Genomic DNA, 27899 nt, shown 5'->3' with positions numbered 1-27899 from the left:
GTCATCACTGTGTCACATGACCCGAGAAGAGCCACGCAGCCGAACCTCTCGCATTGCCTCAGGCTTCCACTTCTTTCCTGCGTCGATGGGTGACACGCATACCTATAGCTACTGCGCATGCTCAGTTCGCACTCTCACATTTGCCAAACCTCTCACGCATGCGCAGTGTAGCCGGATGAAGCCGCTGTCCCTCCTGCTGTCAGTCCGTGCTGCCCTTTTTGCTACGTATTTCCGGTGTGCGGTGTCTGTTCTCTTTTACTAGCTAGTGTCCAAGGCCCCGGGCCGGGAGAAGAGGAGGAGTCGTCGCTGCCGCCACCGGGTTAGAAAGGGGAGAAGCGGAGAGACGGAAGAAGGTAATGTAATCTATATGAGGGAGGATCATGGTGCGGGAGACCAGCGCTGAGGAGGCCGCATACAGCAGGGCTGGGTCTGTAACATCCAACGGACGTGGCTCCGATCACACCGGGGCCGGACGGCGTCAGTGCAGACAGCTGCCCCTATACCGGGGAGTGGGAACCGCAGCCTGGCCCTGAGTACGGGGGGCGCCGGGGGCTGCCCCTGGCCCTGAGTACGGGGGGCGCCGGGGGCTGCCCCTGGCCCTGAGTACGGGGGGCGCCGGGGGCTGCCCCTGGCCCTGAGTACGGGGGGCGCCGGGGGCTGCCCCTGGCCCTGAGTACGGGTATGGGTTTTGTAGATCTTCAGTCTGGCCAACGTGTACCACAATCATAGATTGGCATCCGGGTGTACCCACATTCCCATGCTTCTGATCAGTTCCCATGGTGGACAGCGGCACGTTCTGGCTGCCCCGTCGTGTGATGTATGTGGGTAGTGGGATTTTCTGGATGTGCAATTATTTTATGTAGCATTCATAGTGCTGCCATACAGTAGGAAACCATACCGCCATCGCCTACAGCTGCAGCCACCTGAGATCTCCTGGAGGATTAGCATTGTAAATGGACGTCATTGTGGCTGGACCAGGAACACCTCTTGCATAGACAAGTAGTATCAGTGAAGGAAACATTAAACTTTGTGTGTATCTCGCTGTATACATACAAGAAATGTAACAGGATACTAAATCCTGGTGTTTGCGCCACATCAGATTTCAGCTCCTGGTTATCACCTACACAGTTACCGTGTGTCCCTTTCACCAGCTGCAGTGTATTCAGATGTGGAAATCTAGATGACCCTGTATGACATAGAGGAGCCGGACTATTGTGGGATGCGTTGTCATGATTGGGCTCTAGTCACACTTGCAACAGCTCTGTTCCTTCGGTTTTTCATTGCTGTGACAATGCAGCACTGGGATATCTGGTAACTTAAAAAATCCGTAATGAGATGGCCCAGTTATACATCACCGGGGCCTGTATATCATATAATACTTTTTTTTTATCAGCTTCACACTTTTATAATGTGAACAAAAACTGATCCATTGTAAAACTGGCACAAATGCAGGTACATCTGTTTTGTTCTTTTTTAAATGACATAAGGGGAGTGTCAGGAGCTCGTAATAAATAATCTTTATTTTTATATAGCGCTAACCTATTGCGCAGCGCATTACAGTTTGCACACATTATCATCTCTGTCCCCGATGGGGCTCACAATCTAAATTCACTACCAGTATGTCTTTGGAATGTGGGAGGAAACCCACACACTCGGGGAGAACATACAAACTCAATGCAGATGTTGTCCTTGGTGGGATTTGAACCAAGGACCCCAGCGCTGCAAGGCTGCAGTGCTAACCACTGAGCCACCCTGCTGCCCAATCATGTATTTTGTTTTTTTTTAAAAAAAAAAAAAACAAACTAGCAAAAAACCTTTAAAAACATGACTATATGTGTACATGCATCTTAAAAAAACAAACAAACAAAAACTGTTTACACAGCGCTGCAGACTACATTTTATATCCTGTAAAAATGTTTACAAATAGAAATATGCAGAAATACTGATACCCTCGGACCTACGTTTTTCCCTATATATATTCTATGTAAATACAAATTATCGGTTTCTCTAAATTTTTTTTTTTCTTTACAGTACAAACATAAGCGTAACGTACACCACAACAACATGGTGGTCAACAGCATAAAGTGTATCTCATGGATGATTTTGAAACACTGAATCCATGACCTCAGTGTGAACAGAGGCTGAACTTACAAAATGTCACTTTTGCAATGGTGTAATTGTATGATGTGACTGTAGATAAACTGTGGGGTGATATGGAGATGAAATCCAATCCTGATAGTCACAGGTCACAAATAGATGTATTCATGCCACTGGAGCTGCTGCCAATGTACCGACATAACCCCTTCACACCTTATGGCTCATCTCTGTGCAAATGCCCAACACCCTGCACCTCTGACTCCTTGTCTTGTGCTCCGTGTCTCCCGAATGTATGACTGGCACCTTGCAGGGGAGAATAACTGCACAGGGAGTGTAGAGCAGTCTTTGGGGGATACGCTGTATATTATGGGGGGTCCAAACTCCACAGTAGGTAGCGACAAAGTGGAGGAAATTGTAACAAATCTCGTCCACGCGCTGTGGTAAATTTTCAGGGCCAAATTTGGCAATTTGTGATGCAGAGTTTGTACCCCTATTTCACTGTTTGCAACACAAAGGGTAAAATCCACGGCCAGTTCATAATAAAATCCTCTCAATCATTTTTGCTGATTTTGCCATGCATCTGTGCCAACAATTGCAAAGGATTTTTTTTCCCATCATGTGTGAGTGTACCTAGGACGAGTGATACTTGATATGTAATGGGTCAGTGCTGATCAATTTTTTTAATTTTTTTTTATTTATTTTTTTTCTCATACCAATTCGGCATGAGAAAAAAAAACTGCTGCATTCTGCACAAATCAGATTCCACCCATTCAAGACTATGGGTGCGTGGAAATCATCAGACTGCACTCAGATTACATCCAATTTCCAAGCACTGACACAACAGAGAAGATGGGAAATTTTGTTCTCCATCTTTCTCACCTGTACCACGATTCTAACATCCGAGATAATAACACAATATAATCCAACTCTGATCAGAGCTTTATCGGAATGCATTATCGTAATCGATCAGATTTTCTTGGATGGGAGCGTTGTGTGACCGTAACACTGGGTGTAGTTGGCCGTTTCTAAAAAATGACCAGTTATGTCCAAAAAGTGATAACTTAGCCCACTGCATGTGCAGCCCTGTGCTTGTACTGACTGAGGATGGGTCCCACAGCTTCCTTCTATCACATGCACTACTCTGGTTTGGAAAATGTATCTGGATAATGCATGCTGTGTGTTGTTGTTGGTTTTTTTGTTTTTGTTTTTTCCCTTCCACGTGGCCCAAGTGGGATAATTGCCCATGTGCAATGTCATGCTGGCTATAGAGGATCCATCTTCCAACCAGAATGTACACTGGTAGGAACAAGCCCTAACAAATCTGCATTGAAATTTTGGAGAATTTGAAGGGTAAATTCACGTGTGGCCAATTTTACAAATATTCACAAGATGCTGACATTTTCTGCACAGAAGGAACGAGAATGCTCCTGGATCTTAAATCTACTTGTTGCTTTCTCATTTTGTTAAACACAGCGGATTTTCACTGTGGATGTCACCATGTTTGTGTGTGAGACATTAGTAGGGGTGTGACTGATCCTCTTTACAGGAAATCTCCCATCCATATGTACAGGAAAAGCACTATAGGATGTTCTATACTCTTTTGCTTTACATCTCTTTTTGATCTTCACCATTAATTTCCAAACTTGGTTATGCAAATAGCCTTTTCAGAGAGTGGGAGAGCGTGCAGGACCTCCAGTGCCACCTATTAGAAGTAGCAATCTGAAAAGTTAGTGTCGACCCTTTAAAAGTACTTTGCGTTATAACTTGGGATAAGGAGCCAAAGCAGAAACTCCATTTGCAGATGTTTTGTGGGTGTTACCCTCATCAGTGCCAAGCAAGAGTACTAGTTTGGCTGGGTGAGTGGCATCTGAAAGGGATCTAAGTGGTAAAGGTTCTTCTTGTGGAGAGCGCCAAGCCGGCAAAAGGAGACTTAAGGAGAACCTGACAGCTGTACATGCTGCCCAATCCTCAAGCAGCATGTATCAGACACTGACTGTATGAATTCAACCATGTTTGACTCAGAAAGGCTGCGGTGTTTGGAGAATGACATACTTTAAATGCGACTAGTGACTGAGACTGCGCTATAGACTAGACGGATAGATGGGTCCACAGCGTCTTCTTAGATAGAGCCCGTTGCCCTGGATCGACAGGTCTCTGCAGTGAGACCTGTCAGTCACAGGCACCAGGCAGAAGAAGCCATGGCAGACACGCGGACAATTTGGAGAACTCGGACAGTGACATTGTCCTCAGTGATGACGTCTGACGGGACAGTATACAGTGGTGTGTAAAAGTTTGGGCACCCCTGGTCAAAATTACTGTTATTGTGAATGGTTAACCAAGTTGAAGATTAAATGATCTCTAAAAGGCGTAAAGTAAAAGATGACATTTCCTTTGCACAAGAGGGAAAATGGGCCGATGCAATAGTTTGGGCACCCTGCATGGTTAGTACCTAGTAGGACCCACTTTTGAAAGTATCACAGCCTGTAAATGCTTTCTGTGCCCAGACAAGAGTGTCTAAAGTCTTGTTTGAGGGATTTTGATCCATTCTTCCTTGGAAAATTCTTCCAGGTCTGTGAGATTGCTGGGCCGTCTTGCATGTACTGCTATTTTATTTTCTATCCACAGATTTTCAAATATGACTACATGAGTGAATTAACGCAGACAAAGCATAAAAATGTATTAAAAGATATAACCTTTAATAATAAAATGGAGCAATATACAGAAAAAATAAAGTTCAATACATGAATAAATACTTAGATGAACTGATTACACATGGTATAAAAGTAACATACCATAAAAGAGAGTGATAGTGTGTGATACAGGAGTCTGTAGGGCGAAATGTATGTCTGAGTCCTGAGGTCCGGTATCACACACCTCCCACATGTACGTCTTGTGCATACGTTTGTCATGAACTTTCCTATTTTTTTCTGTCTATCGATCCCCACCATTTTAATATATTATTGTATGTATTAATAAAATATATATATATATATATATATATATATATATATATATATATATATATATATACATACATACATACATACATACATACATACATACATACATACATACATACATACATACATACATACATACATACATACATACATACATACATACATACATACATACATACACACAGCACAGTGCTCACGAATGGTGGGTGCCTGGCCCTCTGGATAGAATGGTCCACACATCTATCCAACATGTATACCAAATAGCAAAAAAGAAGGCAGCACTCCAAGGATTTCAAGTGAAAAAAGGTGAAGTTTAATCGACCCAGGCTTGAAAAAGGCTCAGTGAGCCGAAACGTCGCGCAGTGATGTGGGTCGATTAAACTTCACCTTTTTTCACTTGAAATCCTTGGAGTGCTGCCTTCTTTTTTGCTAATATATATTTATATATATTATTTTCTCTGTGGTCATTCACTCTTTTGTGTAGTCGGAGATAATTTTCATGAATGCCCACTTACAGCAAACAATAGTAATAATTTCTTATTAACTTGTGTTTAGGATCATTATCTATTTGTAGAAGCCATCTGTTTTTGAACTTCATCTTTTATACACATGGTGTTATGTTTGCATGAAGAATTTGTTGAAATTTCATTGAATCCATTCTTGCCTCTACCCGTGAAATGTTCCTCATGGCATTGGCTGCAACACAACCTCAAAGCATGATTGATACACCGCCATGTTCTTTTCCTGAAGTTCTGTGCCCTTTTTTTTTCCACACATACCTTTGATCATTGTGGCCAAAGAGTTTTACTTTAACCTGATCGGTCCACAGGGCTTGTTTAGATGTTCTTCTGCATACTTCTAATGTTAAATTTTATGGTGAGGACTGACTATGCAGGAGAGGTTTTCTTCTGATATCTTTTCCATTAAGGCCATATTTGTGCAGGTGTCTCTGAACTCGAGAGTCTGCTAAATCTTTCTGAAGGTCCTCTGCAGTCAAAAAGAGGTTCTGATATGCCTCTCTAGCAATCCTACGAGCAGCTCTCCCTGCTTGGTCTTCCAGATCTTTTCTTGACCTCCACTGTTTCTGGTACCTGTTTCTTAATTACATTTCAAACTGAGAAAAGGGCAACTTGAAAAAGCTATGCTGTCTTCTTATAGGCTTCTCCTGCTTTGTGGGCCCGCACCGTTCTCTTTTTCAGAGTGCTCGGCAGCTACTTCGAAGAACCCATGGCTGCTGTTTTTTGGCACAAGGTTAGCGGAGGCTTGGGAAATTTGCATCATCTGACCTTTCCTAATGATGATGGTGAATAAGCCATAACCCTAACAGGCTAAGGTCTGAAACCTTGGTCAAAGGTATCTGAGCACACGAATCTTCATGGGCATCAAAACTTTTGCATGAACCCATTTTCCTTTTCTGTAATTTTTAAAATGAAAAAAAAATAAAATATTTTTGTTGCCTAAAATACCAAGGAAATGTCATATTTAACTTAATTCCTTTTACAGATCATTTACATTCAACTTGCTTAACTGTTCACAATAACTGTAATTTTGACCTGGGGTGCCCAAACTTTTACATGTCGCTGTATATAAACTGCTGTTTGTCTTCAAGGGCAACAAGTAGAATTTTGAAAGGAGCTATATATGTGAGTGCAGAAACAACTCATAAGTATTTGTGAGGTTACACAGTTTTAATGTAGATTAAAGATTAGATATTGGATTTTTTATTTTTTTTGCTGACTATAAAGGCCCCGTCTCACTAAGCGATTTACCAACGATCACGACCAGCGATATGACCTGGCCGTGATCGTTGGTAAGTCGCTGTGTGGTCGCTGGGGAGCTGTCACACAGACAGCTGTCTCCAGCGACCAACGATCACGGGAACGACTTCGGCATCGTTGAAACTGTCTTCAACGATGCCGAAGTCCCCCTGCAGCACCCGGGTAACCAGGGTAAACATCGGGTTACTAAGCGCAGGGCCGCACTTAGTAACCCGATGTTTACCCTGGTTACCAATAAAAACAAACACTACATACTCGCCTTTCGGTGTCCAGGTCCCTTGCCGTCTGCTTCCTGCTCTGACTGAGCCGCCGTACACTGAGAGCAGAGCGCAGCGTTGACGTCACTGCTGTGCTCTCACTTCTCACTGTACGGCCGGCAGTCAGTGAGAGCAGGAAGCAGACGGCAAGGGACCTGACGGACATCAGAAGGCGAGTATGTACTGTTTTTTTTTTTTTACATTTACGCTGGTAACCAGGGTAAACATCGGGTTACTAAGCGCGGCCCTGCGCTTAGTAACCCGATGTTTACCCTGGTTACCAGTGAAGACATCGCTGGATCGGTGTCACACACACCGATTCAGCGATGTCAGCGGGACCTCAACGACCAAAAAAAGGTCCAGGCCATTCCGACACGACCAGCGATCTCGCAGCAGGGGCCTGATCGCTGGTACGTGTCACACATAGCGAGATCGCTATGGAGGTCGCTGTTGCGTCACAAAACTTGTGACTCAGCAGCGATCTCGCTAGCGATCTCGCTATGTGAGACGGGGCCTTAAGTCGTGTCTTTTGTTGTCTGTCTTATACTGCAACGGTATCATGTTTGCTTAGTGCCGTTGCACTGTGTTCATGTGAGTTCAACCATGGCCCTGATATTTTCTGCGTGTGTTGAGTCATTGTGCAATAAAGGGCGTCCTTTGTGGATTTAAACTGTGGCAAATGCCAAATGTACAGCAATTGCTCAGTTTATCCTCTGTATAATCAGGCACTTTGTGCACCTTGTTTCAATTGTCTAATTTTCTCACTAGTAACTTTGATGATGGATTCCTTCTTAAAGGGAATCGGTCACCTAATTTTGGCCCTATAAACTGTGGCCACCGCCATCAGGGGCTTATCTACAGCATTCTGGATTTAGGGTATGTGCGGATTTGGCTGCGGATCCGCAGCGGATTGGCCACTGCGGATTCGCATCAGTTTTCCATGCCTTTTACAGTACCATGTAAACCTTTGGAAAAGCAAATCTGCAGTGCCCATGGTGTGGAAAATACCGCACGGAAATGCTGCGGTTTATTTTCCGCAGCATGTCAGTTCTTTGTGCGGATTCCGCAGCGTTTTACACCTGCTCCTCAATAGGAATTCGCAGGTGTAAAACCGCACAAAAAACGCAGGAAAAAACGCAGTGCGTTTTACCTGCAGATTTTTCAAAAATGGTTCAGAAAAATCTGCACACAATTCCGCAACGTGGACACATAGTCTGAGGCTAAGTTCACACACAGCGTTTTTGCTGCATTTTTATTCTGCAACTAAAACCTGCTCTTCTGGCCGTAAAAATGATGCTTTCCAGAGGCTACTTCACAGCATATATTGCATCATTTTGTCACGCTTTTTACATTTTTATTTTTTTTTCAAGGCAGTGTTTTTTTGGGGGGCTTCAGATTACATGTGTGCTTTGCTTCGTATGTATATCCAGTCCCATTTTACATAAAGAGGTAAACAAGTCTGCGTAGATGTGGCTATAGGAAACGTTTGTTTTTCTCATCCGCTGGGCAGCACAGTGACCCACAGAGTGTAATAGAACCATTCATACATCCGTATTTTTACGGACCAGTGTGTATGTTCCTTGTACTCTGTGCTTACCCTATTCTCATCCCTTTTTGAGGATCACATTCAAGCTTAGATTAGAAAAGCTAAGTTCCCACCATGAGTATTTGGTGAGTTCTGTGCATAAGAAGCGCAGCGTCTCACGCTTCCAGCCAAGTAGATGGGATTCAAAGAAATCTCACGCCCCGCGGCTTTTCTTTTCTTTTTTTTCCCTGCGCAGCATAAACTGACCTGAGGTGCGTGGTACATAACCTGTCTGTTTCTCTTGTGGTAACCGTGCGTTTTATCTGTGGATTTCCACCACAGACTTGATTGAGATGCAGAAAACACACAGGTAGATAATGCCCATCTATTCTTATTGTATTTCTGCAGCGGAAACACTATGGAGGACATCCGTTTTAGGCTACGTTCACATTTGCTTTGTGCGCCGCAGCGCACAACGCAAACCAAAACGCATGCACAACGCTGCGTTTTGCGCCGCATGCGTCCTTTTTTTTATTGATTTTGGACGCAGCAAAAATGCAACTTGCTGCGTCCTCTGCGCCCGGACGCGTGCGCCGCAGTGACGCATGCGGCGCAAAACGCAAGTGCGACGCATGTCCATGCGCCCCCATGTTAAATATAGGGGCGCATGACGCATGCGGTGACGCTGCGGCGCCCGACGCTGCGGCGCAGACCGCAAATGTGAACGTAGACTTACTTCAGTTTTCTGTCCATATTCAAGTGAGCTATACAGTTTCTCCTCATGTTTTTAGAAAATGAGGGAGTAAAGTGAAAAGCATGAAACAGAAAAGGTCTCTTTAGGTGTAAATGTGTGAACGTGGAGCTTGTCCTAGGGTGGCATGTCTGATATTAATTCTCCTTCACATGTGGCCTTACAGATGACTACACCTCGCCTCGAGAATTGGGGCAGTGTATGAGGATATGCTACCGGTTCTGCTGATAATTTCGGCTGAGTAACAATTTCATTGCAGGGCGTGGGGAGATGTAGCCGGTAGGGCAAGGTAAAAAAATGTTAATGCAAGTGACTGAGGCGCAGGCGATCCTGTGACCTCTGCTGTGTGGAGAATTTCAGGCTGAGTCATTTACCAAGTACATGCGGGTGTCACATAACAGTCAGTGGGATTCTACACCCGCTAATTTTACGCCTTGTTTGTGTCTCCTGCACACGTCTGGTGCAGCAGATGACTAGAAAACAAGCGCTGGCAAATGGACGATCGTGGGCAAAACACTCTGCAGCTGATCCCATATGTTCCCAGGAGCGAGACTCTCAATCATAGTAGTTCTTCATCCCCTCAGGAGAGCGCTTTACACTGATTTCATTAGCAAACCACCAGATTTCTGTGTGACTTTACATTTATATCATCCCAAATTTGGGGTCCTAAAAGCCTTCGAATGAAGTTGTTTGTAGTACATACATCAAGAGGTTTTTTTTCTTCTTGGGCTTTCGGGGTTTTCAGATAAGCAGGATGATCTGGTCTCCAGCCTGTATCTGTTTAGTTACCGTTACTAAAGGTACCGTCACATTAAGCGACGCTGCAGCGATATCGACAACGATGCCGATTGCTGTGTGGTCGCTGGAGAGCTGTCACACAGACAGCTCTCCAGCGACCAACGATGCCGAGGTCCCCGGGTAACCAGGGTAAACATCGGGTTACTAAGCGCAGGGCCGCGCTTAGTAACCTGATGTTTACCCTGGTTACCATTGTAAATGTAAAAAAAAAAAAAACAGTACATACTCACCTTCTGATGTCCGTCAGGTCCCTGGCCGTCTGCTTCCCGCACTGACTGTGAAGGTACCTTCCACTAAACGACTTTGCAACTATAACGATAGCGATCAGTGACGTTACAGCGTCCTGGATAGCGATATCGTTGTGTTTGACACGCAGCAGCGATCTGGATCCTGCTGTGATATCGCTGGTCGTTGCTGAAAGTCCAGAACTTTATTTGGTCGTCAGATCGGCGTGTATCGTCGTGTTTGACAGCAAAAGCAACGATGCCAGCAATGTTTTACAATGGTAACCAGGGTAAATATCGGGTTACTAAGCGCGGCCCTGCGCTTAGTAACCCGATGTTTACCCTGGTTACCCGGGGACTTCGGCATCGTTGTCGATATCGCTGCAGCGTCGCTTAATGTGACGGTACCTTAAGTGCTATTGTGTGCATGGAGGATGTGGAGACAGAGGAGTAAGGCCTCTTTCACACTTCCGTTTTTACAATCAGTCACAATCCGTCAAAATGTTGAAAAGACGGATCCTGTGCAGATTGGAAAAAACGGGTGCACTGGGTCCGTTTTTTTTGACTGATCCGTCTATGTGCACATGTTGTGTATGCGTCTTCGCCGCGTTTTTCCGCTGCGAAAACGCATACACAACACAACCCAGGTTTAAAAATAATAAAAATAAATAAATCATGATATTCTTACCTTCCGGTGTACCCTGCAGCCTTCCCGCGGCCTTCCCGATGCTTGCGATGCTGCCGGCAGCTCCTGTTCCCAGTAATGCCTTGCGAGCAATGACCTGTGATGATTTTGCAGGTCATTTCGCAAGGCATCACTGGGAACGAAACTTCTCGAATCTGGTGAAGAAGCTCAAAGGCACAAATCCTCAATAGTGTTTTTCACTTTAATAAAAGTGGTTCCCAAAGGATTCCATACTTGTAAATCAAGGTGGGGAATCTTTTTTCTGCCAAGGGCCATTTGGATAGTTATACCATCCTTCGGGGTCCGAACAAACTCCGCCCACACAGTACATCCTAACTCTGGCACTGGTGTCAGGATGTGATCTTTCATTGCATGCCCTTCAGTGTTCACACTGTGTGTGTGTGTGTGTACTAACAGAGCAAGAAGAAATTAATGAGCTGGTGGCAATCAAAATACAACTCCCTGCCCAAGAATGTGGTCCCTGAGAATCTGCTCGGGGGGCCTGATAAAAGGTCATCGAGGGCCGTAAATGGCCCGGGGGGGCCTGAGGTTCCCCACCCCTGTTGTAAATCATCAGTCTCCTATAGTAGTAACTCCCATCCCCTTTGGCCCCTCTTCTTCACCGCTGCTCCAATCTCTTGTGTATTAGCTGCAGCCAGTTGCTGAGTTTGGTGACTGCTGATATGATGGCCTGAGCCGCCAGCTCTGATCGGCTGCAGTGGTAATATATGCCGTTATTGCTGCTAATAATGCACAGCCGCAGCGGACCCCTGGTGCTGGGCCAGGGGGATTAACTGGCCTGAATTTGTTGCTTTACAAGTCTGCTATCCTCTGGGACCACTTCTTTCTACATGATTAAAAAGTGACCACCAATGTTTTTGCATTCTGTTCTGTGCATAACACTCGCTGGAAACCCACATTAATACCCTGTGCTGTATTCTAGTACTGTGCCTGTGCTTTTCCCACTTTCATACCAATCTTCCTTGTTTCAGGACACAGATTCGGAAATGTCTTTCATATTTGAGTGGATATACAACGGCTTCAGCAGTGTTCTGCAGTTTTTAGGTAAATTAATTTTTTAAGTCGTCTTTTATTTTTTTTCTGTGGGCTTTAATGGGGTTGTACAAGATTAGAAAAACACGACTGCTTCCCTCAATAATAAATGGCACCACCCCTGTCTGTGTTGTCTGATATTGCTGCTCCGCTCCATTGACATGAATAGGGTTGAGCTGCAAACCCACAAACAACCTGTAGACAGGCGTGGTGCTGTTCATGGAATAATGCCATCATGTTTTTCTAATGCTGCAAAATAAGAAAACTTTTAACCGTCTTAATATTTTCTTACTTCCAGGATTATACAAGAAGTCTGGGAAACTAGTATTTTTAGGCTTGGACAATGCTGGTAAGACAACGCTGCTACACATGCTGAAGGATGACCGGCTGGGCCAGCACGTCCCCACACTACACCCAAGTACGTTCTTGCAGCGGTTGTGTCCTTTATGGGTTGTTCTGATTTCTGCACGAAGCTTTCGGTGCATTTTATTACATTTATTAGGGATGTATGGCCACTTATAGGACATAGGATTATAAAACGATGACTACAAAGGGCATCCACTGTGACCCTGGGGCAGATGATCTTGCTGTGCAATCATCACTCTCCGACCATGAGTAAAGTGTTTTACTTTCATGTTATTGTATAATCCTATAGAATTTCCGAATATTATATTTCTCATGAATATGTACGGTGTCCTATACTTTTTGCTGACTAATGATTACACAGCATAAGCCTAGTCCTGGCAGTCTGAAGATCCGGCTTATTTATCACAGCCGCTGTGTGATGGATCGGTGCATCCTACTAGAAGTTAGACACTTTGTTTCCTACATTTTTGGAGTCTCACACTCCGTGCCTCCTTTTTTAGACACTTCTGACACTTTCTGAGAGCTGTATGTAATTAATAATATGCTCTGGCACAATGTACCCGTGTGACTCCACATATGACACAGAGTACACAGTGGTTAACGTGTTAACAAAATATAGACAAGAAACTGCTTCATTTCAAAGCAGTGCTGCAGCAGCTGAGGCAGTTTGTTATAATACTCACCCATGAACGGTGTCAGGCAGAATCGATGATGATCTCTCGTACAGCTGACCGCTGCCACAATAGGAGGAAATAACAGCTGATCCTCGACAGACGCTGCTCCTGTCATCTCAATGCCGCCTTTACTATTCCCACTTGAATCACTAATGAAATACCGAAAGGCTGCAGCTAATCAGTGGCCGCTGATTGGCTGCAGAAGTCACGTGATATAGTTGCGCTAAGATAAATTGCTTTGAGATGGCGAGAGCATGCTCAATGCCCGGGAGTTAAAGGACTATTCCCAGCTCCAAGATCCCATCCCAATATGTAGTAGGTGTAATAATACTAATATTAGTAAATATCTCCAATTAGACATGTATCAGTTTTTCCTTATTCGCCTTGCTATGAGGCCTGCAGTGGTTACAGATCAGTTTGTCGCTCCTTGTTGTACATAGTAAGGAGTAACGTACCATCACTGGCATCATTATGATGAGTGAGAAGGAACTGTAAGGATTTTTCTGCTTCATTCATCGCTGAGAGAAAGCAGCAGTGTCTCCCGGCAGCTGCTCATGTTCCACTCGTCTACATTTAGCTCCGTTCTATCCTGGGGTGTTTTGGGAGATCACATTGATAATGTCCTGGACACCGGATCTGGAGGGATTAGGGGCAGGCCGCGTTCTTCTAGATCTGCTGATGGCACATGCCTGTATGTTTATCTGGGGCTTATCTCACTTTTTGTCGTGTCGCACACTATTCGAATGTTGCAGATTTCTTTCACAGATTTATGTTCACTCTATTGCCTATATTTGACATTGGTCCATTTATTCTTATGTATTACATTAGTTGTTAATCTGCTGCTGATGAAGGTTAAAGAGTTTTTAAAGCTTCAGAAAACCCCTGTTCCTTTGCAACAGTTTTTTTTTAAAACAACCATCAATTGTTCTTTTCTCATACTCCCCTGTTCCTGCGCAGAGGTGTCTCCACTGCTGCTCCCCGTGTCTGGTATTGTCAAAAGCACTGCAGACAATCAGTGAGCTCATTGGTTTGTACTGTCCACATTGGCAGATCTCCGCTATCGCCTGCCAACATGTCAGCGCTACAGAAAGCGAGAGTAGTGGCAAAGGCTCTGTGCCGGACCCAGGGAGAGTGAGTAAGGCGCAGTTTTTTGTTTTTTTTTTTTCTAAACAAACTGATCCAACAAGAGGACAGTTTTCTGGAACCAGAAAACCCATTTAATGTAGAAGTAAATTTTTAGGCTATGTTCCCCTGATGAGCTTCTGAGGAGTTTCTGATGTTCCAGATTTTCTTTAAAAAGAATGCATGTAACTTATCTTGAATAGTTTTTAAGGCCGGCCTCACACTAGCGAGTTTTACGGACGTATGAGCGCATAAACTACGTCCGTAAAATACGCATTACACACGGCCCAATGATTCTCTATGTCCAAGCTCCTATCAGCCGTATTTTACTGATCCGTATTATACGGTCTTGTACTGCCGTAGAAAATCGCAGCATGCTGCGCTTGTCACCGTATTGCGCAAAAAAATCACCAATGAAAGTCTATGGGGGCGAGAAAAATACGGATTACACACGGACCAGCAGTGTGACCTGTGAGAAATACGCACCGGTGTTAGAGAGAAAAGCCGGTAATTCAATTGCCGGCTTTTCATTTCTCCTTCCCAAACCCGACAGGATATGAGACATGGTTTACATACAGTAAACCATCTCATATCCCTTTTTTTTTTTGCATATTCCACACTATTAATGTTAGTAGTGTGTATATGCAAAATTTGGGCGCTGTAGCTGCTAAAATAAAGGGTTAAATTGCGGAAAAAATTGGCGTGGGCTCCCACGCAATTTTCTCCGACAGTGGTAAAGCCAGTGACTGAGGGCAGATATTAATAACCTAGAGAGGGACCATGGTTATTGGCCCCCCCTGGCTAAAAACATCTGCCCCCAGCCACCCCAGAAAAGGCACATCTGGAAGATGCGCCTATTCTGGCACTTGGCCACTCTCTTCCCACTCCCGTGTAGCGGTGGGATATGGGGTAATGAAGGGTTAATGTCACCTTGCTATTGTAAGGTGACATTTAAGCCAGATTAATAATGGAGAGGCGTCAATTATGACACCTATCCATTATTAATCCAATAGTATGAAATGGTTAATAAAACACGCGCACATTATTACAAAGTATTTTAATGAAATAAAGACACATGTTGTTGTAATATTTTATTAGACTCTTAATCCACCTGAAGACCATCGTCCTGAAACAAAGTAAAAAAAACAAACAACAATATTCCATACCTTCCGTCGTTATGTCCCACGATGTAAATCCATCTGAAGGGGTTAAATCATTTTACAGCCAGGAGCTGTGCTAATGCACTGGCTCCTGCCTGTAAAACCCCTGTACTGAATGGAAAGCAGGGTGACCTGTAGTTACCTTGAGTCGCGGTGATGCGCCCTCTACTGGATGTCCTCATGAACTGGAGCCTTGGAAAAGTTCCCACGCTCGAGTTCATATGAGGACATCCAGCAGAGGGTGCCTCACCGCAACTCAAGGTAAGTACAGATCACCCAGCTTTCCTTTCAGTACCCGGGGTTTACAGGCACGAGCGAGTGCATTAGCACAGCTCCTGGCTGTAAAATGATTTAACCCCTTCAGATGGATTTACATCATGGGACATAACGGAAGGTATGGAATATTGTTTGTTTTTTTAACTTTGTTACAGAACGAGGGTCTTCAGGTGGATTAAGAGGCTAATAAAATATTATAACAACATGTGTCTTTATTTCATTAAAATACTTTGTAATCATGTGTGTGTGTTTTATTAACCATTTAGTACTATTGGATTAATAATGGATAGGTGTCATAATTGACGCCTTTCCATTATTAATCTGGCTTAATGTCACCTTACAATAGCAAGGTGACATTAACCCTTCATTACCCCATATCCCACCACTACACGGGAGTGGGAAGAGAGTGGCCAAGTGCCAGAATAAGCGCATCTTCCAGATGTGCCTTTTCTGGGGTGGCTGGGGGCAGATGTTTGTAGCCACGGGGGGGGCCAATAACCATGGACTCTCTCTAGGGTATTAATATCTGCCCTCAGTCACTGGCTTTACCACTCTGGCGGAGAAAATTGCGCGGGAGCCCACGCCAATTTTTTCCGCGATTTAACCCTTTATTTTACAAGCTACAGCGCCCAAATTTTGCACATACACACTACTAACATTAGTAGTGTGGAATATGCAAAAAAAAAAAAAAGGGGGATATGAGATGGTTTACTGTATGTAAACCATGTCTCATATCATGTCGGGTTTGTGAAGGAGATGGCAAAAGCCGTCAATTGAATTACTGGCTTTTCACATATATCGCGCTGAATCAAATATAAATATATATATATATATATATATATATATATATATATATATATATATATATATATATATATATATATATATATATATATATATATATATATATATATATATATATATATATATATATATATATACTGTATTTATAATATACACACACACCATACGGATTACATACGGAGGGTGCCTTGTGCAAAATACGCTGACACACCCTGCCTACGGATGACATACGGATCACTATTTTGGGGACTTTTCTGCGTATTACGGCCGTAAAAAGCGGACTGTATTTACATACGCTGAGTGTGAGGCCGGCCTAATTATGTTGTAGCCTCTTTATCCGTGTTGATCAGTGGGGGTCCAAGTCCCATAGTGATCGCCCAGACCTCGGAGTAGACACACATAGCTTATGTATGATCGCCCACAGATCTCTGTACAGGCTGCAGCGGAAATTCCCAGCGTCTACAACCCTAATACATAAACTCAACACTTCTGTCTGTGGTTCGAGGGATCCACGGGGGTCGCAACAGCCAGCCCCATGGATTAATAACAATTAAGAGGCTAAAAATGTTTTCGAACTTTAATGAAAATCGTTTCTGCTCTGTTCACATAGCTTTCAATCATTTCTTGAGAAATTATATTCTCCAGCCAGAAGGATCTTTCTTACATACCGAACTGTCTAGATGTCTTGTCATGTCACCCATAAGCTTCTATGTTTCCAGTGGATTCCTGCGGAATATTCCAAGCAGTCATTTATCAGTAACCGAAGTGGCATGAAATAAAATTTGGGTGAACATTGAAAAGTTGTCTGATGTAAAGAAAAAAAAAAAATCTGAATCAGGGTAAAAAAAAGAAATAGAATAGTGTGTACTTGCATGCTCTAACCCCCGTGGCTCCAGCTCTGGTCAATTGGGTGGTCTCTGGAGCGGGATATCATTGGGTGTTCCTCTACGCTCCATTCATGTGACCTGACTGCTGCTGCTAATCACAGGCATCAGTGGTCACGTACATGGAGGGCAGGATGCCGTCGCTCCCCTGAAACCACCACGAGGGTTGGAGCAGAGGATTCATTGTTTTATTATTTTAATGTATTAACATTTTCACAATAAAGTTAGTAAAATGCCATTGGGAGTGTAATAACGCTTTACCTATTAGCTTTTTTTTTTGCATATTTTACAATATATATTTTAAATCTTCACCCACAGCCTCAGAAGAATTGACGATTGCTGGAATGACCTTCACAACGTTTGACCTTGGAGGGCACGAACAAGGTGGGTATTCTCAATGTCGCACGCATTTGGTCATGCAGGGGTAAGATTATAAGGCACCCCCTAAACCTGCCTCATAGCATTATGGAGTCCGCTAGAATATGACTTTATATGGAACCTGTCACCTGCAGTAGCTGTGACTCTATTGAGTGATTTTTAATTTTCAGCCTTGTAATTTAAATGTCGTTGATCTGAATATTAAAGGGAATCTGCCAGCAAGTTGTTAACATCTTATTTGAGAGCAGCATAATGTAGGGACAGAGAGCCGGATTCCAGCCTTGTATTGCTCAGCAGCTTGCTGTAGTCTTAATACAATCAGTATTTTATGAGCAGGAGATTATCACTGCAGGACTAGGTGTCACGTGACAGGCAGGCAGGCTGATCTGTGTACCATTTCCCCCTATCACTGATTAGCATCTTGCTGACAGTGCACAGTGTACACAGGAAGCTGCCAATCAGTGGTGTGGGCGGTGTTGTACAGAGCTCAGCATTCAGAGAGCTGCTACATCCACCGCAGAGAAAACAGGGATTCTATCAGAACTGCACCAAGCAGTCCAGTAAGTGATACATCACTGGAATCGGGCTCTCTGCCCTTACAACATGCTGCTCTCAGATTTTATAGCAAAAATCTGCTGACGGATTCCCTTTAAGCAAAAGAGCTTACTAGTTTACACACGCGTGCTCAGATAACACAAGCACACTCGCTTATCATTAGTCAGCTGTATTGACCTAGTAGACCGATTTCATACAATTAGAAATTATGTATTTGTAATTTTTATTTTATTTTTTTCCCCTCAGCTCGGCGTGTTTGGAAGAACTACTTACCAGCAATCAATGGAATTGTGTTTCTTGTGGACTGTGTAGACCATTCACGCCTTATGGAGTCCAAAGTGGAGCTCAACGTAAGATTAATCATTTACACATTTTGAAATTGGGAAAAAAATACTATTGCTGGGCGATTAACCCTTCAGCACACAATGACTTGCATGTACTCCTTATTGCACGTACATTTATATCAGTGCTGGAGAGGGCAACGTGTGTGAAGAGGCCATGAGCTGAGCTCCCTTCACACGCAGCACATGATATGTTACATAGCCGGCATCTGTCTCGAACAGTGGCTGGAGCTGAGCTTCGATTGCTGCCATTAGCCATTTAGATCAGGGATATCAAACTCAAATACACAGAGGCCAAAATTAAAAGCTTGGACAAAGTCACGGGCCAACCTCGATATTTATTAAAAAGAAAAAATAAAGTCTATGGTTGAGGAAGTTTTTCCTTATCAAATATAACAATTAACTTTTTCATATGGAAAATCTTTAAAAGGGTTGTCCCACGAACAAAATACATTAAAATTAATAGATCTTAGAATAAAATATTGGAATAATGTGTTATGTAACAGCAGTAAAAAGCATATGGCCCAATAATAGCAAAGGATAAAAAGAACTTGAATAATACAGATATAAAGTACAATGCAAACAAAAGTTCCCACAAGCAGTGAAATACTCCTCCTGCCGTGAATTCCTTCACAGGACCCTCCAGACGCATGGTATGGTGACCCCAACACAATATTCACAATATGATTCTCCAAATGTAATCACCACACAACCCTCCAGACAGTATAATGGGCCCCACATAGCCCTTCATACAGCATATTGGGCCCAACATAGTGCTCCGCATAGTAAAATGGTCCCCACATAGTGCCCCATACAGTATAATGGCTTAACAAAGTTCTCTATACAGTATAATGGCCTCACATATTGCTCCATACAGTGTAACGGGCATCACATAGTGCCCCATACAGTATAATGGCACCACATAATGATCCCTACAGTCATTACAACGTGGCCGCTGAGGTGAGACATCAGACTTGCCATTGCCCGGCTTCGCGGGCCAGATATACTTACCCTGCGGGCCAGATATACTCACCCTGCAGGCCAGATTTGGCCCGCTGGCCGAGTCTGACATGTGGTTTAGATGCAGCTGTCCATCTTTGACAGCAGCATTTAAATGGAGAAATTCAAGATTGCAGGCCACCGATGGGTTACTATGACAGTCCGGGCTTGCTGAATGTTCTCGTTGCTTTCTTTTTTGTGCTCCTGTGAAGCTCAATCACAAGCTAAACTTCCTAAGAAACTTCTATTCTCACAGTTTGCCGTAATACCGAGAATGTTCTGCAGTCTCTATGCTGTAGAGTTTGTTCCCGACGCCCTGAGCTTGGCTGGATCATTGGATATAATCAGCATCAGTCCACCTGTGCTTCTCTTCTTCTGGCAGAACCATGCCGTTAGACTGACCTGTCAGTCTTCAGGAGCGCATCGGTGCACTTAAGGCAACTTGGAGGTTGGGAAGCAGAGGAGTGGTGCTGAAGAAGCAACATAAGAAAACCACTTGAATTCACTTAACTTGCCATTTCACTTCTGTACAATTCTAATTTTGGTAAAAACCATGACTTTGGTTTTAGCTCTGCTTCTTTAGTCACGGGGCTAATATCGTGAGTGGAAGCCAAAACAGAGTGTGGAGGAGTCCATGATACTCGAGAATGAGGGCTGATGCTGATAGGGAGATGTTGATAGAGAAAAGGTGGCAAGACGTTGGTCGTCCTGCACATGTAGAATGTACAGATGTAGATTTCAACTTCATTGCACAAGTGCTGGTTGCTGTCAAAACTGCCTCGTTATGATGTATCCTGGCCACAGCATCCTAACGATAATTCTGATGATCAGTCAGTATTAGGAAACTCTGTACAAGCAATTTACTTTTGAAAAATACAAAACCTCATATTGGTGTTTATCAAAGAATAAAGAAAACTTAGATTTTATCTGCAATTTGTGTAGGGGTAGCTGTTGCAGTATGTATAGTGTATGACCGGCATCTAGTCAGGGATTATTGCCCTAAATTTTTTTTATTTTTTTTAAATCAAATATTTTTTATTAAAATTCTTTTTTTTGTGACACAACAGTAAAAAAACAACTCAACCATGAAAGAGATGTGCCACCCTTTGAAGCATAACATTTAGAGATAAATATCCACAGCAGATTAGAAGTCTTACAATACGATTAATCTTTTACGGTGATCTGTACTCAGAAATTCATCAAATCTGGCATTGTTACTTGCGTTCCTCCAGAGTTTGTTGCCGCTACATATAAGAAAATATCTTTTCAGGGCCGATTCAAATCCTTTCTATATTTTACTATAATCCCATTCTTATCTGCAATTGAAATGCATCTTTAAAAAGAAAAAAAATCGAAATGTTAATTTTAGGCAAAATCTCCGAATTCTAATTGATGCATAAAAAAGTACTCCAATAATGGCCTATACTTTGTGAACCTTTTTTAGCCATGCAAGTCACAGCTAAACGATATGGAACAGCATCACCAAATTTGAAATGCAGTATGTTAGAAAAAACGCAAGTTGGCAGCATTGCAAATATTAGTACAAAGCCAGCAAAGGGTCACTGGCTAAAGGTCCTACTCAAACCGAAAAATAAGTGATTCAGGACTTTAATGCTTAATGAGAAAAAAGGTTGATATTTAGTCACCCATCTGCAGATCTGTCTTCTAGGAGTATGCTAGAAATATTGTAAGATTTTGTGTTCTTGTCATTGCAGGCTCTCATGACAGATGAAACAATATCCAACGTGCCAATCCTTATCCTCGGTAATAAAATTGACAGACCTGAGGCAATCAGCGAAGAGAAACTGAGAGAATTATTCGGACTCTATGGACAAACCACAGGAAAAGTAATGACCTATTTACTGTGTTAAGTGGGTTGGCTAGGACTCGATCAGTTTACAGGTCCTCGTGTTAGCAGTTAATTTCAGGGGATCACGCTGCTGGTGAGCTGTGATATCATCACTATATGGCTGTGCAGTGTTAAAAGGAACTTGTCAGTCCGTTCATGCCGCCCAAACCACAAGCAGCATGAATCGGAGCCTGGCTGCACGGTTGCAGGTATATTTTTCTCTCCAACGCTCCAGCCTTCTCAGAGATAAAGTAGTTTAAAAGGAACCTGAAAGCGCTTACATTCTGCCTGATCCACCAGCAGCATATATCGGACACGAACGGTATGATTTCAGCCAGGCATGTTTGACTCTGGAATGCTGCGGCGTTTCAGAGAAGAATCTACTTTATTAGCTGCCGGGGATGAAGTCGTGCTCGCGACTAGTCGAAAAGACTGGTCCCTGGTGGCTTTTCCCGTACAATGACTGCCCGGTTTCTCCCTTTACGCACATGCAGGGAGAGATTTGTTGCTCAAGTATAGCGGGTGGGAGAAGCCACTGGGGAACTCGCCTGTTTGACTAGTCTTCTGTATGGCTTGTTCCCGGTGGCTTTTAAAGTGCGTTTTTTTTTGTTTTTTTTTTCTGAAACGCCACGGTGTTTTAGAGCCAACGTGCTTGTATAAAGTGTTAGCAGAGCATGCTCAGGTGCTAACCGAGTGTCTTCGGCATGCCTGAATAATATATTCGAGTCCCCCCCTCCTGAATATGTCATGGCTGTTCGACAGCTGCAAGACATACAGGGATTGTCTAACAAACAGGTAATTCCTGCATGTTTTGCTGCTGTCCAACCACCACGAGACATGCAGCCATGGGCACGCAAACATATTATTCAAGCACGCCGAAGGCACTCGGTTAGCACCCGAGCATGCTCAGATAACAGCTCCTCAGAGCTCGTTCACTCATCACTAATGGAGATCTTAGATCGGGCGGCATGTATCAGCTGTCAAGTTCTCTTTACATCTGGTTGGGGACCCTAGGGAGAGGTGAGGCTCGTTCTGTGCGGCCCCCGGCTGGCATCTTCTCACATCACTCTAGTTGATTGGCATGCCTCTCCTGATTTTACATGTTTTCTCTGAAACTCCAGAGCTTTTCAGAAAAAAACAAAAAACTTGCAGCTAAGCTCGGATGCTGCTCGTGGTCTTGGCAGCATGAATTGATTGACAATTTTCGGTTAAACTGTTTACTATTCTCCCTGGCTGCCATTATGCTGGGTATGACTTGTATCTTTAGCGGATAATGAATTCCCCAGTGTGTCAGTCCCCTAATCACTTCTGCAGACGTCCCCTGTCGGGTAATGACATCTTTCACGCTTATAACTTTCTTATCCTTCCATCTACAGGGTAACGTGCCACTGAAGGATCTGAACGCTCGGCCCATGGAAGTGTTTATGTGCAGCGTGCTGAAGAGGCAAGGCTACGGAGAGGGCTTCCGCTGGCTCTCGCAGTATATTGACTGAAACTCTTTCCCCCTCTCTCCAACTCTTCCCTTTGAAACAACAAGAATACAAATAAAAATACAGAATATTCTATACAGAGTTCAACTCCTCCGGACCTGATCCAGACGGACTTCTGTCAGTGTGGGGCAGACTCACGAAGGCAGTGATTAACACGTGCAACAACCAGGAGTCTTGTGGGGCGTCCCTCCTCTGATCAAGAGTCAAATCAAAAGACCATTCTATTTTTAAGAAACATGTCAACTCAAACAGTGTCCATCCCAGTTTTTTGTCCTTTCTTTTTTTTTTTTTTTTTTCTCGTTTAAATAGTTTATTTGGTCCGGAGTTCTATTTTTTTTTTCTAAATCTATTTAATGGTATTTACATTTATCACTAAATACTGATCCACGTATCATAACTTTAGACGTCCACAATAAACATAGTTTTTGGGCTGGCCTACTCTCTTACAATGATTTTTCTGTAAACATTTGGGTAATGTGGATTTGGAGCATGGTTGAGGCTCTGTGAGGGATGATGAGCATTTTGTGCTTTTGCTTTTTATTTTTTCACTTGTGTGAAGTGAAAAGTGCCCTTTTGCAGCAAAAGTATTCGTATTTTCCAGACATGCTGTTCTGCGTCTTCATTTCTTCACTGCCCTTTAGATAGTAGTTTGTGGCAACTCTACTCTCCTCGGCCTGAGAAATGTGTCCGGTGTCTTTTATCTGCCTAAAATTAACGTTCACTATAAAGTGTTCACAGGGTCTAATGGAAATCAACAAGTTTTGGTGCGGCTTTTTTTTTTTTTTTTTTTTTTTTTATAATATATATTTTCTCCCCAGACCTGAGTGTACTAACAGAAAGGATATATGTAAAGAAATGTCTATACACAGTTTACATCATATTTTCTCAGATTTATTGTTTTAGTTGCATTTTAAAAACCACCGGTTTGTCCAGTTCCCACTTTGCAACCTATATAGAATTTGCAATAAAGTAAAAACACTCAGATATTATTGTGAATTGTTTTTTGCCACCCAGTTTATGCATTAGAATTAATAATGAATTGCCGCATCCAAGCAGTTATGGCCGTCTCTTTTTTTAGGGTGATACTCTGCAATAGATGCAATGGATTTCTCCAGACTCCATGCCATCTCCATGTGTTATGTCTGCTATTCTACTTAAGCCCTTTCAGATCAAGTCCTTTTTGTCCTTGAGCACTGGAGGAATTTTTTGTTGTCTCCTTGCAATCACACAGCAAGATTACTTATTGATTAAGTAGCGGTACAGTTTATTTTTTCATGGTCTTATTATAAAGCTTATTATAAAGCTGCTGTGCCTTCCAGATCATCATGAGAGCAGTGTTGAAAGTTAAGGCATTACATAGAGAAATATCACGGTGCACTAATGAGTTAAATGGAGATGCCCTTTAAAAGCCAACAGTGCTAGAGATCAGGACTGAGGTTTACTTATGTCAGCCAAGTCTTAAGTAAAGAACATAGGTGGCTATAGACATATATTGTGAAGAGGGAAGTCCGTTCAAAGTTCCTGTTATTTTAGGTAACTTCAGACTATGCTTTTGAGAAATAACACTTTTACCCTACTGTACTGGATGGATGCAGGTTGCTGGGTTGTTTCCCACACAATGGATACAGAGCAAAAGGGATCACTGATCTTCTTTTTCTTTATTCAGAGGAAGTGGCATGGAGGACATTAGTCAGCTATACTGAGCATTGTTGATGTGAAATCCGCATTTAAAATGGTTATCCAGGATCAATTTATTTTTTCTCATGGAGCTAAGACCTGACAGGCAGGTAGTTGCTAACTTCCTGTGCGTTTTGCCCGGCGCTGGCTTACTGATCACACCTGCCGGCAATTTTGCTGTTTCATTTAACCTTACGGCAACAGATCAGCTCTAGTTCTTCCGGATGCTCTGTTGTCGCAGCGTGATTGCCGACATCATGCTCATTGACACCTGACACCCTGCAGTTAGGCATCGGACTGACATTGATGGTCCCTTTGTGGCAAAAGATCAGAGCGGAAGAGAAGCAGCTGTGTTGTCAATGTGACATTACCAGAAACTGCAGAATCGCCGGCAGGAGCTGTCAGTGACTGCTCTGAGTGGCACAGGGTAGAACAGGCAGGTAGTTCTTAGACCCATCAGAAAATAATAAAATGGTACCAAATAACCCCTTTAAGTGAGAAAAATCACATGCTAAAAACTGTTGTATCTGTGCGCCTATGTCTGTGTCAGTGCCTCTCCCTGCTCCTTCACCTCTCCCTTGTGTCCCCTCTCCATAAACTTTAGTAGGCTTTGTAATCTGATACCAGTACACATTTACATGGGGCAACAATTGGCCACCAATCGGCTACATGGAAGTAGATTGTTGTTTATTGGATTGTTCATCCACACTTCTATGCAAACAGTACAATGATTATTACATAGAAAATGTTCTCGGCAGCACATCACCTGTTTGCACAGCACAGTGTGCTGCCAATCATGTCCATTTATTCTTCTCGTTGCTGTGTCACGTGTGGCTTATTTGATAATTCTCGTGCTAATAAACTCTATCATGAGAATTAGTATATGTTCACAGGGAAATTCCGCATAAATGGTTAATTAACTGCAATTGGTTCTGTGAAACCATTTTGGGGTGATTGTATAGTGTGTTGCCCTGTGCAAAAGGCATTGTGAGCTGTTCTCTGCTAGTCCGCACTGGTCAGCGTTTATTCCAGAAGCTGACAGGCAGGATTCGATGTACAATGATCAAAGCATTAAAGCTCCTGATTAATACTCTTAAGTCCCTCGTTTGCCTTTAAACACCTGTGACCTGGTGAGGCATGGACTTCTAAAGGTGTCCTGTTGGGATCTTGTGCTAAGACCTTTGTAGACAATACCTTTTAAAGCATCCCTCCAGCGTGGCACTGAAGAGGGGCGACACATTTGTCATGTATAACTCATTTGGTGCCCTCAGTTTACCACTTGCCTTAAGGGATTGTTGGCCGTACTGCATTTAAAATGTCTGCTGCAGTGGCAATGGGAACAGGAAACCTTGCCACCAAAGGGCAGGCGGGGAGGCATGGTTGTCATACCACTGCACTCCCCATCCTGTTACGGCAGACATCTTGGATGCTAGCCTTGGGAGGGAGTAGCTTGAAGCAAATGGAGGTCAGATAGGGTGACTACAACGGACAAATAAATAGTCCCCTCTCTGTGCTGAGATAGAGGGTTTCTTTTAGTCCTGCTCAGAGGCAAGGCCTCCATAGATCAGACTTGTTTCGACCGCACTTTCCACACCTGCTCAGTCTGATTGAGATCTTAAAGGGAACCTGTCACCTGAATTTGGCGGGACCGGTTTTGGGTCATATGGGCGGGGTTTTTGGGTGTTTGATTCACCCTTTCCTTACCCGCTGGCTGCATGCTGGCCGCAATATTGGATTGAAGTTCATTCTCTGTCCTCCGGAGTACACGCCTGCGCAAGGCAATATTGCCTTGCGCTGGCGTGTACTACGGAGGACACAGCGAGAACTTCAATCCAATATTGCGGCCAGCATGCAGCCAGCGGGTAAGGAAAGGGTGAATCAAACACCCAAAAACCCCGCCCATATGACCCAAAACCGGTCCCGCCAAATTCAGGTGACAGGTTCCCTTTAAAGGGAACCTGTCACCCCCAAGATTGAGGGTGAGCTAAGCCCACCAGCATCAGGGGCTTATCTACAGCATTCTGTAATGCTGTAGATAAGCCCCAATGTATCCTAAAAGATAAGAAAAAGAGGTTAGATTATACTCACCCAGGGGCGGTCCCGGTCCGGTCCGATGGGTGTCTCGGTCTGGTGCCTCCCTTCTTCATAAGATGACGTCCTCTTCTGGTCTTCACGCTGCGGTGCAGGCGTACTTTGTCTGCCCTGTTGAGGGCTCTCTGACCTTTCCCGGTGCCTACGTACTGCAGTACTTTGCTCTGCCTTCAACAGGGCAGACAAAGTACGCCTGCACCGGAGCCACAGCGTGAAGACCAGAAGAGAATGTCATCCTATGAAGATGGGAGGCCCCAGACCGGACCACGACACCCATCGGACCGTGACCGCCCCTGGGTGAGTATAATCTAACCTCTTTTTCTCATCTTTTAGGATGTAGAAGAGCCCCTGATGCCGGTGGGCTTAGCTCACCCTCGATTTTGGGGGTGACAAGTTAATTTACAAATTCTTAAAGGGAACCTAAGTCCCTTGATTTCCCTGATATGCTCCTCGCCAATGTTTGCATTGTTTTAGGGGGCATTATCCAACCTCTTTTAGAATTTTTTTTTATTTCTTTTTTCATCCTAATATTTTCTAAATAAGTCCAGTATAAGCGGATGCGAATACTTTCCGATTGCTGTCTTCTCTGGTTCCCATCGCTGCTCCCATCCAGTTTTGGCTCAAGTGACCACTAGTGATGAGCGAGTATACTCGTTACTCGGGTTTTCCCGAGCACGCTCAGTTGGTCTCCGAGTTTTTGTAACTGCTCGGAGATTTAGTTTTTGTTGACGCAGCTGCATGATTTATGGCTGCTAGCCAGCCTGAGTACATGTGGGGGTTGCCTGGTTGCTATCAGCTGTACATCATTCAGCTGAGGCAATGAAAACTAAATCTCCGAGCACTTACAAATACTCGGAGACCACCCGAGCGTGCTCGGGAAAACCTGAGCAACGAGTACACTCGCTCATCACAAGTGACCACTCTTCAGTCTTGCTGGCTACTATGCAGCGGGGTCCTTCTTTTGCAATATAAAGCCTAAGGCCAGGGTCACACTTGCGAGTGCCATGGGAGAAACTCGTGCAAGTCTCTTGCATCAATACCAGGCACTGCCGCCGGTGGTTCGGACCGTAGTGTTCAGCTGCATAGAAATACATGCAGCCACTCA

General features: G+C 43.7%; 1 protein-coding gene across 2 annotated transcripts; it reads left to right on the top strand.

The window, feature by feature from the left end:
- SAR1A (secretion associated Ras related GTPase 1A) lies at positions 1 to 23461 on the top strand. Of its 2 annotated transcripts, none has more exons than XM_077259138.1 (7): positions 1 to 353; positions 12068 to 12140; positions 12427 to 12546; positions 17733 to 17798; positions 18594 to 18697; positions 21403 to 21534; positions 22913 to 23461. In XM_077259138.1, the coding sequence occupies exons 2-7, from the start codon at positions 12083 to 12085 to the stop codon at positions 23027 to 23029; spliced, it is 597 nt and encodes a 198-aa protein (XP_077115253.1). In that variant the 5' UTR covers positions 1 to 353; positions 12068 to 12082; the 3' UTR covers positions 23030 to 23461. The 2 variants fall into 2 exon arrangements, with proteins under 2 accessions (XP_077115253.1, XP_077115254.1); XM_077259139.1 differs by lacking the exon at positions 1 to 353 and adding an exon at positions 357 to 427.
- Positions 23462 to 27899: the final 4438 nt, after the last annotated feature.

The sequence above is a fragment of the Ranitomeya variabilis genome, chromosome 4 (assembly GCF_051348905.1).
Source record: "Ranitomeya variabilis isolate aRanVar5 chromosome 4, aRanVar5.hap1, whole genome shotgun sequence".
Lineage (NCBI taxonomy): Eukaryota > Metazoa > Chordata > Amphibia > Anura > Dendrobatidae > Ranitomeya > Ranitomeya variabilis.
Note: the sequence above shows the minus strand (reverse complement) of the source record. Positions and strands in the feature narration are given on the sequence as shown.

Excerpts from the sequence above, each read along its gene's own strand:
- SAR1A (XM_077259138.1), top strand. The coding sequence starts at position 12,083 with ATGTCTTTCATATTTGAGTGGATATACAACGGCTTCAGCAGTGTTCTG. Across the intron at positions 12,141-12,426 it reads CAGTGTTCTGCAGTTTTTAG|GATTATACAAGAAGTCTGGG; the intron begins GTAAATTAATTT and ends TCTTACTTCCAG. Across the intron at positions 18,698-21,402 it reads AGTCCAAAGTGGAGCTCAAC|GCTCTCATGACAGATGAAAC; the intron begins GTAAGATTAATC and ends TTGTCATTGCAG.